The following is a 19047-nucleotide window of genomic DNA, read 5'->3' as shown; positions in this document are numbered from 1 at the left end:
ATTTCCAGTTGCGTTCCTGCTAGTGGAATCTGTTATAAACTGGTAGTAAACTCGATCTAATTGCATTTGCAATTATACCGATAGCTGGAATTGTGTTGGTTTTTACGTTATTATGGTGAAATGTGTTTCCCCTTCACTGATATAAAAACATAAATACATTTTCAGAATCTTCTCTTTCTTCCTATCGTGTTGCGTTCGGTTGGGGTAATTCTGTGTTCAACTGCCATTTTTTGTAAACACAAAGGTGAATCGTGCATAAGCAAATTCAGTTTGCGTTATATAAGATATCGTTCCCCCATTTATAAATCGTGTATGATCGAATTCGTGTAGTGTAACTACGTGTTATACGAGGACTGACTGTATATATATATATATATATATATATATACATACATACATTGAGTGATCACTGAATTATGACCACCTACCTAATACTTCGTAGGTCCTCCTTTTGCCCCCAGTACAGAAGCTCTACGACGTGGCATTGATTCAACAAGATGCCGGAAGCGTTTGGCCAACCAAGCTCGGCGCATTGACATCTCGGAAGATGCCATCGGCATTTGGGAAAAGGTGTAATATAGCAGGGTGTACACAGTCAGCAAGCAGTTGGCAATAGTGGAGACCACCGATACATTGTTCCACATGCATCAGGGGTTCTCCAAGTTCCTGCCAGTGAAACATGCCCCCCACAATAAAACCACCTCCACCAGTCATGCCCCCCACAATATAACCACCTCCACCTCCACCTGCACTTTTGACACCATGCATGATGGATCAAGAGCCTCATGTTATTGATGCCAAATCCATACACAGCCATCCTGAGTGTGGAGTAAATAATGTGACTCATCTTACCAGCACACCTTTTCCAGTCTTCTAACGTCCAACTTGCATGCTCTTTGCACCAGGTGAGTCTTTTACGCCGATGAACCTTGGTTAGGAGAGGATACCGTAGGGGTCATCTCCTGGTATAGCCCATACGTGCGAGTGTGCGACACATGGTCATGCCAGATATTGTTCTGGGTTGGCGCATGTTGTATTGGGTAGTCAACTCTTCAACAGTGCTATGCCTGTTCGCCTGTATGAGTTGTCGGACCTGGCGCTCACCTCTAACCTCAACTTTTCGTTGACATTAGTAGTTTTGCCGTCGGGTCATTGTTTGACCATTTTGATGCCAGTCCTGGTACACTTTAACAATTGCGGGTCATGAACACCCCACCAGTTCAGCCGTTTGGGAAATTGAGGCACCAGCTTATCAAGCTCCCCAATCTGTCCTTTATCAAAGTCCGATAAATCCTTCCTTTTACTCATCACGCTCGGAATTTTACTACCTACTGAACCACCAACACCTTATCTACGTTACATAGATCGACTAACTGCGCACTCTCATACCTCACGTGATCAACGGGTCTCGTTCAGTTTTCATAGGGGTGTTCATAATTCAGTGATCACTGTGTGTGTGTGTGTGTGTGTGTGTTCAATAGCTATATACAGGGTGTTTCAAAAATATTGGTACATATGTTTAGGGGATGTAGGTAACATCTAAAGGAATGTGAATCGCATAGGAACCCATAACCGGAAATGTCACAGTAAGTTAGTAGATGGCGCTGTTCATCAGTTTGCGAGAGGGAAAATTTCTGGTTTACTCATTCAAGCAGTAGCCTCCGCATGAAGAGCATGCACCTAGTGTATGGATTAGCAGAGGGGCCCACACGGTGTGCGCCCCCATGTGGCACAACATCGCTTCACAATAAATGTGTGGGCAGGTATGGTCGGTGACTGCTTAGTCGGCCCATACCTGTTACCATCCCGCATGAACTCCGCTAAATATCAGATCTTTCTTGAACAAGTTCTACCAGGGTTACTTGACGATGTTCCAGCAAATGTAAGACGCAACATTTGGTTTCAACATGGCGGGGCGCCTGCCCATTACGGAAGGTGTGTTCGTGACCATTTGAACAGGTGTTTTGGTCATCGATGGAATGGCCATGGTGGACCCGTTGCCTGGCCCCCACGCTCACCTGATTTATTGAGCCTTGATTTCTTTCTGTGAGAGTCCCTCAAATCTATCATGTATGAATCGCCTGTGGAGACGGAAATGGATCTCGTGGTGAGACTCGTCTGTGCTGCTACTACTGTCAAAGAAACTTCAGGTGTGTTCGACCGTGTCCGCCAATCCATGCTGTGTTGGTGTCACACATGCATCGCGTCTCATGGTTGAACCTTAGAGCATCTGTTGTAACATCATGAAATGCATCCATCTCCTACTCCATTGTTAATATTATGTCAAATAAATGTTTGCCACTAATTACTGTCTTGTCTCATTTCTGCTTCTTGTGCCTCTGCTAATACTTTCCCATGACGTTTCCGGTTGTGGATTCCTATGCGATTCACATTCCTTTAGATGTTACCTGTCTCTCCTAAACGTTTGTACCAATATTTTTGAGACACCCTATATATATAGCTATTAAATAACAAGACTGTGCACACAGCCACTACACACCAAGCACCACATGTGTAAAAAGGCACAGCAGTTGACCTTGAATCTTTCCCTAGTTGCCAACCAAATCATGTTTCAACATGCTCATTCACTTTGGAGTGAGGCAGGTTCTCATTACCTTGTGTGTTTTTGCAGTTTTCTGGAAAAATGACAATTGCATAGTGCTCTGGTTCTAGAAGATTTTTCGGGTTCATCCAGCCTCTATTTTCAGGGAAACAGGTAATAAAGATAGGTTTTTGCAATGAATATAGGTGGAAAAGAACGAGGTGTGGTTGCCAGGAGAAATAACTGATGTTACCAACAGATTGTCCGATTTTAAAGGGAGCATTGTTATTCATGCAGGGATAAATGATATCAAATACACACAAACTGACAATTTCTTGGATAAACATGCAACAATGATGAAAAATATTGTAAGTTGGGTCAGACTATGTATGTGTCTGCAATTGTAAACAGACATGACAGTAGAGATTATATATGCTGAAAGCCTTGTAGATTAACTTAAGACTTGAGGGTCTTTGCAAGGCTCTTGGAGGAAGTTGTTGGCAATGGTTAGGCTGCACATTGAGTACTCATTTTAATAAAGATCTGCTGGAATGGTTGCAGAAAAGGACAATATACACACATTTATCTTATGTCATGGGTCAAATAATGCTTGCATATATCTCAGGAATTTTTGTTTGTTGCCACAACAGCTAATGACAGCAAGACATTCTGAATGTGGTCAATGCGCAAGTTTAAAAGTAAGACTAAATATCCTTCTATATTCAACTATAGAAGGATATTTAGTCTTAACCATGTTTACAGTAATGTCAGAAGCATCGTAAATAAAATGAGTGAATTCAAACTCCTCGTTAGTAAAACTAACATTGACACAAGAGAGCTAATGGAATTGTGGTGTTCACTTGAAAATGGAGATTATGAGTTTACTCTGGTATATACAGTGTATTTAGGAAGGATAGAGAAGATGGACAGGGTGGTGGAGTCATGCTTCTTATCTAAAGTGGCATGAGTGCAGAAACAGCTTTTGCTGGGTCAAAGGTTTATGCCAAAATAGAATCTGTGTGAGAAGTTAGTTGGAAGCAAAGGTATCATGAGAGTAAACTACAGACTAGAACAGTGGTTTAACTTTTTTTAATAATGGCACCCCTAAGTAATTTATTTTATTTTGCGGCACCCCTACTCAATTTTCTGCGTGTTAGATCTGATTGATTCTCTTCCTCTGTGTGTGTGTGTGTGTGTGTGTGCGCGCACACACACACACACGTTATAATAATGTGTACGCATTATATATATACGAGTATATATCTAATATTAAAAAATATTAGTTATATGATTTATTACAATGATATAATTATAAAAATTACATGTCATAATACAAATTATATATATATATAGAGTATATAATTTTATTCTTTATATAGAGGTACTAAGTAAACATCAATTATAGATCACCATAAAATTAAAAAGATACTGTACACCTTTTTATAATGAAATACACAAATTAAAAAAATAATAATAAGTTTAAGTAACTTAAATCCAAATTACATGACACCCCTGGAATGTTGTTGCGGCACCCTGGTTGAAAATCACTGGACTAGAAGATTCTGAAGAGCATGACAAGAGTCTATATGCAGATGAAATAGGCAAGCAAGTATGAATGTCTTATTAAGGGTGATTTTGATTTGCTCCTAATTGATCGGAATAAGTGGGAAGGAAACTCACGACGGAGAACAATATTTTTAAATAAACCAGATGAATAATATTTTAGGGCATATTCAACCAACCTATGTTTGCCTTAAAATCTTCATTACCTCTTAATTTTTGATTAAAATCCAATGCTTTTTTGCACAACATTGAGCCAGGTGCACTTAAACATTAAGAGGTAATGAAGATTTTAAGGCAAGCACAGGTGGGTTGAAAAACTTTAAACTGCAACACTGTATATGTGAACGATATAGATATTCAGACGAATCGGCAGTGGAGTCCTTTGAAAAGTAAGTTTGCTTCAGTTATAGCAAATTAAGAGAAAGAACACATTTATAATGTTGATGAGACGGGCTTATTATGGAAATCATTACTAAGAAAAACCCTAGCCACTAAATGAGAAATGCCTGCACCAAGTTTTAAGATGAGAAAATAGTGAGTTACAATTGCTATGTATGCAAATATCATTGGGATGCACAGATTGTACATGCTCGTTATTGTTAAGTCGAAAAACCGAGAGCATTTAAAAATCTTTGTAATTTTCTTGTTTTGTATAAAAATGCTGAATGGATGTTTCTGTTCTCCAAGATTGGTTTATAATTTTTTTATATTTAATTAATCTTAATTATTTAATTTAACCGTAAGGTAAGATTAAATTTATTTAATTTATTAATCTTACCGGAAAAATTATTCGGAAAATTTTCTGGTTTGATTATCCGGAATACGTCTGGCATCAATTATTCCGGATAACTGATGCTCTACTGTATTTAAAAAGACAACAGAAGACGACTGAAGAAACAAGAAAGAAAACTCCAAATACTGGAACGGCCTAACCTCAACAGAAACAATTAATGTTAACAATTATCAAATATCAGTGCACCTTTACATAGAGGTGTATAAAGGATTAATTATAGCAAAATAATCAGTGTGATCTGTTGCTGTTTGTTTGAAATAAGCTGTTGGATTCTTGGCTCCAATGACGTTACTGCAACATGGAGAGGCGTTTGTATTTCTAGCCAACAGCAGTACTTGTTTTTAATTGCCGTAACTGATGAAAACATTTTCACACATATATGTAGTTGCGAATGGAATTAAAATTTTGATGGCCTTTTCACTCCACACTCGGTACTCACTTTTTACAGAAAGCCAAAAATGAGATCTTGTTAGGGACGAGTGAAATTTACCTTTGAGACTGTCATTGGATGATAGATCGATTAAGCTTTCTTTTTCTTTCAAGTTCAAATTACTATCCTCGATTTTCGCCAAAAATGGATCTATTATCCACATATTTCTGTGTCTGGGGTCCTCTTCAGTGAGCGACTGTAAGTGCAATTGAACAAGCGTTATTACCTGTCGGTTGACATCCTCCTGTTTCATATAATCATCAAAATTTTGGAACATTTCCAGATCTTCTTCAGCCAACCGCGTTTGCCACAGCAATATCTTCCTTTGAAATGCATCCATTTTGCCTCGCAGTGTGAATACGTCCATAAGCTTTCCTTGCAAAGATGTGTTCAGCTTGTTTAACAGAGAAAAAATATCTGCCAGGTATGCAAGCTTGGCTAGCCAATCATTGTCGGACAGGAGATCACGGAGCCTCGAATTATTTTGCTGCTGGAAGAATAAAACTTCTTGGTGCTGGTCGAACAATCGGGTTAGCACTTTGTCCCTCAACAGCCAATCTCACCTCAGCGGGAAGAAGAACACGAGTATGCTGAGAGCCCATTTCTTCACAAAGTGCCTCAAATATTCGAGAATTGGGCACTTTGTGGCGAATTTCGTTTACAATTTTAATTACATCAGAGAGTACTTCATGCAGTTCTGGAAATAATCTTTTTGCCACAAGTTGCTCATGATGTATAATACAATGAGTAAACAAGATGTCTGGGTGTCTAACGTCTTTCACTATTGCAACAACTCCTGAATGATGTCCAGTCATGTTTGCGGCACCGTCTGTGCATATCCCAACACATTTCTTCCATTCAATACTGTGTTTCAGGAAATAACCATTAAGTGCCTTGAAAATTTCAGAGCCGGTTGTTCTACCCGACAATATTAGCGAACAGAGGAGTTCTTCCTTTAATTCTCCTTGGCAATCAAACCTCACAAAACAAAAAAGAACTGCCTTGTTAGTTATGTCTGTTGATTCGTCAAGTTGAATTGAATAAAACGTAGAATTTTTCACAAGTGCAATCACTTGATTTTCAATATCTTCGGCCATGTCTTCAATTCTGCGCTTCACAGTGTTAGCAGTCTTATCTTCAAAAATCAAGGACTTATCTTCAACATTCATTGTTGCTAATGAACTTTTTTGCTTTTGCAAATCTTCATGCATCCTTTGGAAGTATTCAACTGGCTTTTTAGCTAAATCTGGGTGTTTTGACTGCAAGTGCCTGCCGAGTTTCGAAGGTTTCATGGCATCATTGGATAAACTCTCAGAACATATAATACAAAGCGGCCATGGATCCAGTTCACTTCCAGGTTCTTGAATAAATCCAAATTTCAAGTAGTCCGCATCATATTTTCTTGAAACTTTGAACTTTTTCTTCTCTCCGCCTCCAGTTCTAATGTCCTTCATGATGATGCCTTGCGGTGGCTGCGGAGGCTCTGATTCATTAACCAACTCATGACAACGCGATGTATTACCTAACAAGCGCAAAACGCTTGTTTGCTTTTTCTCACTCATTGGGGTTATTTTATTTGAATCTAAAACCAAACAAGAAATAAGGTAGTTATCAAACTCAAGCTCTTTGATGTCATTAAATATCACACTGTGCACAGTTAAAATAAAAATATCACTGGTCACTTACCTAAGAAGAGTATCGTTTATTGAATAAACACCAGTATAGTGTTGACGAAAATTCGCTTCTTGAATAAGCCCAACAATAGAAATAGCTTTCTATATTTTTTTACAATAAAAGTATTGCTAACACCGGATATTGCACTGGGCCTTTTATAAACATGCAATGTAATAAGGCAAAAATTGCAAAAAAGTAGAATCATAATATAATGAAACATTTTAATAAACACGAAAATTGCAAATATATTCAAATTACTCTGCAGACCACCAAAATTCTCTTGCGGACCACTGCTTTAGATAATAGCTTAATAAAATATCTTAATATTCACATAGTACAGTAGACTTTCAGAATAATAGCACCTTCGGAGATTCAAAGTGCCGTTATTATGATTTTTCTGTTATCTAGAAAGTTTTATTTTTAATATATTTAATGCAGAAATAATGAGGCTAAATGAGAAATAGAGAGATTAAGAATGAAATTTTATTAACTGCACATAAAAAACAAACATTTTCACAATCCAGTGTTATATTCTGCCATTAATACACTCCTGCTTACATTTTGTTCTATTTTCTTTATTATTATCTGAAGTTCAGTCTGCACAGATAGCATGGTGGTGTCATTACCATCCTCCCCACAGCGGGTGAAGAAGGCTCGGGTCCGAATCCCGACAATGATGCGAGAAACTTTTATGGGCTTTTTTTTTTTTCTTTCCATGTCTGATTTAGTCAATCTCTGGCGCAGATGGCAAAGTTCCCCCCCCCCCACCCACACAAACTGGGGATTTTCTCTGGTTGATTTGCCAAAAACAAGCAAATCGACCAGAGAAAACATGCAATTTACAGAAACAATACATATGGCTATATGTCTTAACTTTCTGGGTGACCCTAATGTAATTGTTTGGATTTTATGAAATTGGTCACTAAGCTTTAATGATATTCTTTTATTTTTCTCTGTATGAGATTTATTAACTTTAAGAGCCATAGTGGAGGGTTTTTAATTTAAAATATATATGAAACAGTGACATAATCCATAATATCAGCACAGAATTCACTTTCAAAATGGTGAACGTAAACAAATACAGTAATGACGTGACTTGCTGTTTTCTTTTTTCGGCACTGCAAGAGATCTGTGTAAACATCCGATCTCAATGTGCCAATAGATCGAATGTTCCGTTATTTCAACAATCCCCCCCCCAGCTGATGACTCAGGTTTTTTTTATGAAACAAACAAAGCAAACAGACAATGCAATATACGTAATTCACAGGCATTATATCCCACATCTTAGTTGTTTGGTGAAAAAATATCCACTCTTTTAACTACTGTCCTCCATGCTAATAAGTGTCTTTTTGTGTAACATCACTTAGTTAGGAGCATCAAGAACCACCATAGGCCCTGGAGAAAATGCCTCACTGGCTAAAATGCTTCAAACATAGGGGAGTCAGAGACTCCAATTCTGACTCATACACAATCTCCAGGAAGGCTTACCTGCATATCCTTAACCAATCCATGGTACTAACCTACTTCTAATTTAATTCAATTAAAACTATAGCATGCACTGCAAACTGAACATCAGAAGATGCACATTACCCAACTGGAATCCATTAATGTTTGTTACTTTTTGTTGCTGGTACAACTTCTTTCCAGCACAATGTGCATTTTCTAAAAAAAAAAAAAAAAAAAATGCAACTTCCAGCAGTGAAGTGTGAACAAGATTCTCTTATATGCTAATCTTTAATCTGTCCATGGCACTTCTTTAATAGGATCTCCTTGGACAGAAGAGAGAAAAAAAAAAAAAGGGGGGGGGGGAAGAATATCCGTTAAAAAACTAAAGAGGATAGCATGCTTCAATATAAAAAAAAAAAAAAAAAAAGGAACGGTATTGTGATCACTAAACACACAGTTTTGTTAAAAGGTTGCATTTTCTATCTTGCTTTGCTATACACAGAAATCACCAAATTGTCATACTCATTGAATTGTCACAGCCACCAGCTGTTTTTTGCCAAATTGTCATATACAGTGAAATGCCATTCACCAAACAGTGACCAACTGTATGAGACTGTCACCGACTGCTTTTCAACAAATTGTCACAAAGTAAAATGTCATTCATGAAATTGTCTTGTACACTGAATTGTTGCATACAGCAAATTGTACAAAAATCTATCTTGCAATAGATTCATGTGATCCCAAAATTGCCATGCAAAAATCATGAAACATCTCATTGCTAGGGCATACACATTATTATAATTATGACATATTACACTATAATCACATATTACATAGCAGCCAAATATCACTAACCAAAATGAAGTGATAAAAATAGGTATATGATCCACTGAAAAAGCCTACCTATCTGCAACATTCTTAAGTGATAACAATTCCTGTTCTATCTGCTTCAGATTTAGAGATTTCTGATGGTGCTCATCTTGTACTTCTCTGAGCTGGGAGAGCAGCACAAGAATACTGCTTGTCTGTGGCAATGACCCTATACAAAAATTTCAACTAAGAATTTTAATTTCAAAAAGTGAAAGTAAGTTTGCCAAAATATTATGATGATAAATTTATATAACTATCCAATGTTACAAACTGGAATCCAATAAACTTTTCATATGGATCCATCTTTGAGTCGGAAAGGCAAAAAGAAAAATTTGTAAAAATTAACAGGAACAAGTAATTAAAGTGTTTTGTGATATGATGCAAAGAAAATGTCATACAAAAATTTAAAATAGAATAAATTACATATTAAAATAAACTGCTTCTTCTATATAGTGTAACAGTACATTCATTTATTTTGTTTAATTATATAAAATTTATTAATGATGGATCAACAACAGATAAACAACAAATTTATAAATCTGTTGTTTTGTATATTTATCAATGATATTGATGAAGGTATATCAGGCTTAGTGTCCAAGTTTGCAGATGACACAAAGGTTGGCTGGGTTGTTAATGACAGTGATGGCAGTGTGCTACTACAACAGGATCTAGAAAATTTGGGCAGATGGGATAAGAAGTGGCAACTGAAGTTTAACATCGACAAATGCAAAGTACTGCATATGGGTAGAAGTAACCGTAAAGAAACATACCAACTTTGTGGTACTACACTTAAGGTGGTAGAAAATGAAAAAGACCTGGGAGTAATTGTGCAGTCAGATATGAAGTTTTCTGAGCAATTCAGACAGGCTGCCAGGGCAGGTCATGGGGTTTTGTCAACGATATACAGGAATTTTGCTAGCAGGGAAAAGGTGATTGTCCCTCTGTATAAGGCAATGGTCAGGCCACATCTTGAGTACTGCGTACAGGTCTGGAGGCCTCATTTTAGGAAGGAAGTAGATTTGCTTGAGCATGTACAGAGAGAGGCAACAAGATTGGTGAAGGGAATGAAGGGATCTCCTTACCAAGAGAGGTTTAAGTTCTGCAAATTGCAGCAGCTGGAGACTAGGCACCTGCAAGGTGATCTGATTGAGGTGTATAAGGCCTTGAATGGGTTGAGCACGCTGAATTCTGATTAGATTCTTTCACTTGTTCAGATTATGAACCTAAGGGGGCATAAATTCAAATTGAGGAAAGACAGATGTAGAATAGATGTGCTGAAATTTGCTTTTAGCCAGTGGGTTGTTAATTGCTGGAACAAACTTCCATCTGTCATTGTGGAAGTTGATAGGTTAAATAAATTAAAGGAGGAACTGAACAAACATTTAGAGGGAACTGTTTTGTAATTTTTTTTTTTTTTTTTGGCTGATGCTGCATAAGCTCATACACTTGCTTTCTTGCATCACATGCCACTACTACTACTTCCAATAAATGATTTTATTTATTGGACTCCTGTTTATAGGAACATAAACAGAAGTGTAGTTTATATTGTTTTATACCACCAGTGTTACTCAATTTTAAGTGGACCATGCAGAACCACAAAATATTCCGATTCAACCGAACACCAGAGTGAAAACAAAATATATATATATATATATATATATATATATATATATATGTGTGTGTGTGTGTGTGTGTGTGTGTGTGTGTGTGTGTATATATATATATATATATATATATGTGTGTGTGTGTGTGTGTGTGTGTGTGTATATATATATACAGGGTGATTCACTACCAGTGCGACAAACTTGCAGGAATTGTAGGGCCACAAAGACGAATCGGAATCACATAGCATTACAGGGTCCAAAATGCCTTTGTCATGCGGTAGAAGGACGTTGGACATTGAACGGGAGGTCGTGCGAAGTCAGCATTTGCGAACTGTTTCTGTTGAAGAAACCAAGTAGCAAAAGTCCTCCAGAGTGGATAATCCGCAGGCTCCAATGATTGGACGCGCTGCAGATGGTATGAACTCATTTGGTTTGTTGACAGTATCCTCCATACAGTGGATTGGGAAATACCCAATCTTTGGCCTATCGCTCAAGTACTTGTACTCGGATTGCCTTCTGCAAGACGTAGGACATTCTCTTCATTGTCTGGCGTCCTCGTCGTTCGCTCTCGATTCATGGTACGTCTCGTGAAACAACCAGTCTCACGTAACCTTCTGTGCACACGTGCGAAAATCGTATGATGAGGAGCACGCCTGTACGGGAAACGTTCCTGGTACAGGCGCAGAGCGGCGTGCCCGTTACAGTCAGCAGCTCCATACGCGAGGTGCATGTCGGCCAGTTCAACGTTTGAATACTCGTCCATCCTACTGCCTCGGGAACCGGTTTGCGAATGCTGACTTCCAGCGGGATCGCTGTTAATGGGACCTCCCGTTCAACGTCCTCTACCACATGACGAAGGCATTTCGGACCCTGCAATGCTATGTGATTCGTCTTTGGCTCCCTACACCTCCTGCAAGTTTGTCGTACTGGTAGTGAATCACCATGTATATGAGGACTAACTTGATATTCTTCATTTATCTACCTTTCACTTTCCTCCAACTAATTTTTTTCCACACTCTGGGCAATTAGTTATGTTAGTGCAGGAGTACCTATTTCTATCCTAATTTTGCTTTCTGTTAGGCTGCTATACCATTGCATGTGTCAGCAACATATAAGATGTACACAAAATGAGTATATATAAAGTTATACTACCAAGCTCTGTCTTTGCAGCAAATAACAAGATCAGTTAGTAGATATACCCAACAATAAAACCCACAATATATATATACAGAAAAAAATCTCATCACACACACACACACACACACACACACGGAGAGAGAGATTATATATATAAAATCCTATATCATGACAGCATAATTGCTGCAGCCTTTCAAATAATTAGTTTTGGCATTTATTTGAATGACCAACGAAATGCCATCTGTCAGTCATGTTATCACAGCACAAATCTGAAGATTTTCAGATTTATGGTTGGCATATCTTCATTTTCTTCTTCTGTTTATTTTGTATGTGATATTTCACAGTTTAAACCTTGGCTTACTCAGATGGTTCTGATGGTGCTTTTATCTCTGTAGCCAGCAAAATTTTTAATTAATAACAAAATCAATCGGTTCTTTGAAAAAATTCATTATACTGAAATTTTGTTATAAAGAAATATGACCTTTTAAACAATAAAAAATACTGTAAATTCAGAAATATAGTAAAAGATGGGAAAGAAGTGGGAATGAATAAATTTTCTAACATTTTAAAACAATTTATTAATACATACATATTAAGAAATGACTATGTACATAACATGCAAAATATATTATACACTTATAAGAATTATGTTGTAAAATATTTGGTTATTTTTTGTTGTACATGGGATTCTAAAAATTTTCATAATCGTTCATAAAAATGTTCGAATTTGTTTAAACTTGAACCACTCAGATATATCTTCTGTTACATTTTATTCCCACTGAAGGCCTTGATGCAAAGTTTCAAATGCTGCCAACATTTATTTGGAAGGTTTAATGTTGCCCTCATTTTCATCCAACTCATCTTCGATATTGCCACTAGTTCTTAAAAACGCTCCAAAATGTCAGTTTGTTATTTGGTTTTTAGGAGCATTAGCAACTAAGGCCATATTGCTACAGGGATATGCGGTGGTCATTCCCTGACCTTTCTGCATCCTCCCTATTTGGTGGTCATGGGCTCGAACCCCTGTCTAATCAAGAAGCATGTGCTATGCACTGCTGCTCCTGCCCACCTGGCTACGGAGGCACCCCAAAATGTTGGGGTAACTCGAATATTTCGTTACTATGACATTATCAACTCCTAAAATTTCCTCAAGAACAATTTCTCCACTGATCAAACCTCGCTTGGAACTCTTCCAAAGGTTTCTCAATGTCTTCTAGTAGTTCATCCCTCTCATCTCTGTTAATTAGCATTTTAGCAAAACCTGCTTTGGTGAAACAATTCTTAATCATTGTTTCCATGACATCTTGACTCCTCACTTTCGCCAACACTGATATGCACATCCATAAATCTATAAGTCAGTTGGTTGGCTTCTATTATCAGTATAAGTTTTTTCAGTATGGTTTGTCAGTAGTGCATTTTCAAATTATTGAAAATGCCTTGGTCGATTGGCTGCAGTCCTGGCCGGATTTAAACTTATTGTGGCCCTAAGCTATAACATGTATGAGGCCCTTTTCCCTTACTGTTCACCTGTGACAATACTGAAATGGGGTTTATTTTAAGATGGAGCGAGGTCCCTTGGAACATGAGGCCCTAAGGTGTAGCTTGTTTAGCTTATATGTACTGGCTACAGTACATATAAGCTAAACAAGCTTATATGTACTGTAGCCAGTACATATAAGCACTGGCACTGGCTACAGTTAAGACGAATTACACAGAAGGAAGAAAACAAGCTTCACACTTATTTTCACAAGTGTAGCTTACCATGTACACTTGTAAGTTTCGAAATTACCGAGTGAAGATGGGCAGGGCAATTGTCGACAATGAACTGATTTTTGTGTTTTCTTTTGTCATCTTTCTATCGAAATTTAAAATCCACTACTCAAAAATTTCGCTTGTCATTTCAGATTTTTTGCTGCAGTTGTAGTACAACTCTAACGACTTTACTCCTTTAAAACATATGGAGTGTTTACTTTTGCCTATTACCAAAAGCTTCCGTTTTTCATTACCAGCCATATTTGCAACCAAGGGTATAATTCTCTCCTTACTATTTTTACCACCTAAACATTTATCACCTTTAAAAGTCATTGTCTTGTTCGGAAAACATTTAAAAAATAGACCTGTTTCATCAATGTTGAATGTCTTTGGACTCATATTCCTCTAATTTTTTTTCAAAACTGTTTCTTTCCAATGGGTACAGTCTTCTTCCATTATATCTCCACTTTCACCAGAAATAACTTCTTCGAGTAAGCCATGACGCTCTTTAAATTTTTCCAGCCAACTCGAACTGGCTTGAAATGTTTTGAGCCCCAGAAAGATGCATACTTCATAGCCTTTTCTTTTATTAATAGCCCTGATATCGGCATGTTTGGTCTTGAATCAACTTCATCCACTTAAAAACTGCTTCATTTACATCTTCCCAAAGGCATAATCCTAAAGACATCTTCCCAAATTCGCACGCTTCCGAATGGGTCCCGTTTTCTCAAACAGTTTTAAAATCGAAACACGGTTTTTCGCTACTGGCAGGGATACCAAATTTTAAAGCGATTTCTTTTTCTTTTTTTAATGCTCCAATCTACACTAATAAGCACTTCCACTTTTTCACACTACACTCAAGGATTTCCTCATAGACACTGTAAGGTTACTTGCACAGCAGTTAAAACAAAGCTGAAATTAGGCACCACTTGTAGCTTACCATGTAAACAGAGATGGATGAAATTTGGTGAAAGTGTGGATGACTCATTTCTTCGAAACAATGTATGAATTTCTGAGATAAAGAAAATCGCTCTCTCCTAATTCTCTAATTGCTTCTTATGGTAGAAAATAGGTTGACTAGAGCCAATGCCCGTATCGGGAATAGGCCTTAATCTTTGCCAATAGCTGTGGACTTCTCAGGACTTCTCAGTATAGTAGTGTATAAGTTGTTTAGGTTTTACTTCTTTTTAGCCGTTTCTGACCTTTGCTGGACAAAGTCCTTTCCCAGAACCTTCCATCTTTTTCTATTCCATTCCGTGGTTTAGTTATTAAAGCTAAAGGGATTGATTCTTTATCCTTTTAGCTCTTAATTTGTACAGCATTAGCTCTATTGCCTAAAGGTCAGAGGTGAAAACAATGCATAGAACAACATCTCTCGAAATCAGTTCGTTATACGGAAACTACAAGCAATGTAATGACCAAAAGGAAATCGAAAAAGTTCGCTAAATAGAAAATTTCACTATGCGGAAGTTCGTTAAAGAGAGGTCCGACTGTATTATTATTTTTCTTTTTTTCTGTTAATCAATTTAACTTCTTTGCCATTTCTGTTTTTTAGGATTATCGAAACATTGACCAGGTTGAAGGATATACTTACGCATGGCCAATGCACCCACATCATTAACAAGGTAGTTTGAAAGCACTGTTTAAATTATATCTCATATTGCGAATACCTTCACGAATCGCCATGGCAGTGCACCTCGAATTCTCAGCGCCACCACACAGACGGTACCGTTTCAAGGCTTTTTGGCCCCTCTTCAGTGAGTGGGTAGGTAACATGTTGTTGCAATAGTGACAACCCAGCTATGAAGTATAATTCCACAATATGAGAGAAGACTGATGGTGTGTGTGGTTTAATCCAAAAGATATTTCTTGGCTAAATGCCTAAGAGTATGAAGGAGTTTATTTATGCATGTGTAATGTACACACATAATTTCTATTATTAAAGCAGTTTGAATGCACAGTTTTAATTATGAGAATGTTTTTTTTTTATTTGCCATGTTATTTCAGAATCGGCTGACATGTGACATTTCATACTATTTTATTTTAAGCTGGTCTCTTCAGGACCTTAATTATTTAAATCTAAATTGTTCTTGATTATTGCCTGTTCTTTTGGTTTTTTTTTAAATTTCTTTGCTCCATGTCTTTTTTAGATGAGAACTCCAAACTTTTACACATTATATAAACATTTATTCCAAAACAAACACAGTATTCCAAATATGGTCTTACACAGTAGGATTATGACATCCCTATCTTTACAGGATAATATTCAATAAATCAATACAATGGGCTTTTCTGGCAAACTGTTTACACTGCTCAGAAAACTTTATGTCTACCTCTATCATAACTCCCAGATATCTTTCTTCCTCTACAGTTTTTAATTCAACCCCACTAAGTGTATAAGGTATTTTGGGGTTGCTATTCTCCAAGCATAAGATCCTGCATTTTGCTGCAAAAAAAACAGAGCTAACGCTTTTCTGATCATTATTGAAGTCTCATAAAGTATTCCTATAGAAGCACTGCTTGGCAGACGTCATAAACAACTCTCCCAATCTTTATGTCATCTGCAAGTTTAGACATCATGCCTTTATCCTTCAATGTCGTTTATGAAAATCAGAGCCCATCTGCACTGCTCAGAGAACTTCATATCTGCCTGCACAATTACTTCCTCAGTGATCACTGTTGCAACTAAGCCCGGTTCGGCTCCAGCCCAACAGAATATTATTATTCTAAAGGCAGAAGAAAACTCTAATCTGGGTACAAGACAAGCTGTCAAATCAGAAGTGACCAAGGCATTGAAGAAAAATGTGAAGGGCATTAAAAGAAAAACTGAGGCTTACTCGTACTAAGGGCATTGTTATAGAAACTGACTCTGAGGTTGATACAGCAAAGAATGCATCCTTACCAGCCTTGTCTAAAGTAGGGATCTCCTCATCGACCCGTAAAAAAAATCTGCCCCGGCTATACATATTTTTGACAGGGAAAAGGGCTTATCCAAAGAAGAATTTCTTGAAGATCTTTACTTCAAAAATCTACAAGACCTCGATATTACACTTCAGAATCTTACCAATGAATTGTATTTTCGATTTAACACTAAGTCTATATCCAAAAGTAATGTACACTGGGTCATTAGTATTTCTACTTGGATATATAATTTAATTTTCAAGTTGTAGCGTCTCTACATTGGGTTTACTGCCCATAAATTTAGATCTTTTGTAGTGGTGACAAAATGTTACACTTGCCTAGACTTCAGCTATACAACTACCACGTGTCGACAGGAGTCCATGACTTTGGTCACTGCTCCAAGTGTGGCCATGTCTTTAGCGAATGCCCAAGTAAATCTGAACCTCCAAAATGTGTAAGTTGCAAATCTAAAAAGAAGGACTCCAGTCATTCTGTTTGAGATTCACAATGGCCAGAGTTTATAAGAGCTAAAGAACTAATAAGATTAACAACCAACTATGATTAATGCATCTTATAACCATTCTGTAACTGCAAACAACTCTATTACTTCTGATTTGCATACCCTTCAACTTAATGCACACAAGTCTCGTCTAGTTGCAGATGAAGTTCGGCAATACCTGGATGTTCACCAATTTGACATACTGGCCCTTCAAGAACGAAATTATCACCAAGCCAAAGTTTCTGGCTATACTCTGACCATGCATGTCATTCAGCCTGATCATGTTAAGCCATGCTCTGCATTTGTTATCACAAACACTAAGCTGAATGTTGTCAAGTTTGTTTGTTTTTGGTTTTTTATTGGCGCATTGGCAGCTGTGGCCATAATGCGCCAAGACTATGCAATATTTAAAAGTTTAAATTCTCGGTGACCTAATTAGTTAGGTCACCATGTCCAGATAAATAATAACAAATATATAAAAATTAAATCAATAAAGAGATAACAATAACAAATTTTAAATACAATTAAAAACTTTTATTGATTTAAAATAGCTAAAAACAGCAGACACGTTGTCATTGTCGGATAAAATCTGACTGAGTGTATAAGGCTCAGTCAGATGACTAAAAGCGGTAAAACGGGTGCTGCTAAAATCTGGACAGTCAATTAAAAGGTGTCTAATCGTTAGGATTGTGCCACAGGACACACACATAGGAGGGTCATCAGCCCTCAGCAAAAACGAATGAGTTAAATGACTGTGTCCTATGCGGGTCCGGGCAAGAACAACTTCCTCCTTACGATTCCTGCGCAGACTAGACTGCCACGGTTCAATTACAGGTTTTATATGATATAACTTATTCGCAGTCTGTCTATTCCACGAATCCTGCCATTGGGAATGTATCTTTTGATGTATTATTTGCCTGTAGTCTGTATAGGGGACTAACAGGCAGTGGTCATTATTGGGAATTGCTGATTTGGCTGCGGCGTCAGCCAAATCATTTCCCCTAATCCCAATGTGGCTAGGAATCCAGCAGAAGCGGATATCATATTCACGTTCATGGAGAACGTGAATCTTCTGCTGAATGCTAGACAGAACTGGATGAGAATTATATCTCACAGATATTAAAGCCTGTAACACGCTGAGAGCGTCGGTATACAAAATGAACCGTTGGTATTGGCATTCACTAATGTGATCCAAGGCTAACTCTATAGCGTGCAGCTCTGCAGTAAATATGCTGTATTCAGAGGGAATCTGCTCCGATGTAGTGCTGTCTGTAAAGCCAGCAGCAGATCCCACATATGATTCTGACTTCGACCCGTCTGTGTAGACTGGCGCGAAGTCAGAATGTTCAGCTCGGTGTGCTGAAAAAAGCTGCAGGTAGACAGACGATGGAGTGTCCGACTTTCCCCAATTTCGAAGGGACAAGTCACATGCCGGGACATGAGCATGCCAGGGTGGAAGGGGTTGCTTTGGTGTTTGGGCAACCCTGTCTACCTTTATATTAAGTTCTTTGAGTAGCTCTTGGACACGAATACCAAAAGGACGATTGGCAGTCTTACGGGTGTTGTACAAATTTTCCCATCGTGGCTCAAAAACGGTTAGCCACGTAGGGTGGTCTGGCAGGGATTTCAGTTTTAGAGCGTAGTTTAGAGACAACTGCTTACGTCGAAGCAATAATGGCGGTTCGTTTGCTTCGACGTATAAGCTCTGGACAGGAGATGTGCGATATGCTCCAATAGCGGTACGGAGAGCCAGATGATGGACAGGATCGAGCCAACGAAGTACACTGTCTCTGGCCGAATTGTATACCAGGGACCCGTAATCCAGTCTGGATCGTA

The 19047-nt window shown here is 37.8% G+C and overlaps 1 protein-coding gene across 1 annotated transcript in view; it reads right to left on the bottom strand.

Moving 5' to 3' along the window:
- The window catches only part of SMC2 (structural maintenance of chromosomes 2), a 640522-nt gene that overhangs the window by 312660 nt on the left and 308815 nt on the right, over positions 1 to 19047 (bottom strand). Inside the window, exon 14 of the mRNA XM_090385021.1 lies at positions 9352 to 9487. Coding sequence (XP_090241147.1) covers positions 9352 to 9487 — 136 coding nt within the window. The remainder of the gene's footprint in view (positions 1 to 9351; positions 9488 to 19047) is intronic.

Source organism: Mastigoproctus giganteus, chromosome 11 (assembly GCF_048544385.1).
Source record: "Mastigoproctus giganteus isolate SK-2022 chromosome 11, ASM4854438v1, whole genome shotgun sequence".
Lineage (NCBI taxonomy): Eukaryota > Metazoa > Arthropoda > Arachnida > Uropygi > Thelyphonidae > Mastigoproctus > Mastigoproctus giganteus.
Note: the sequence above shows the minus strand (reverse complement) of the source record. Positions and strands in the feature narration are given on the sequence as shown.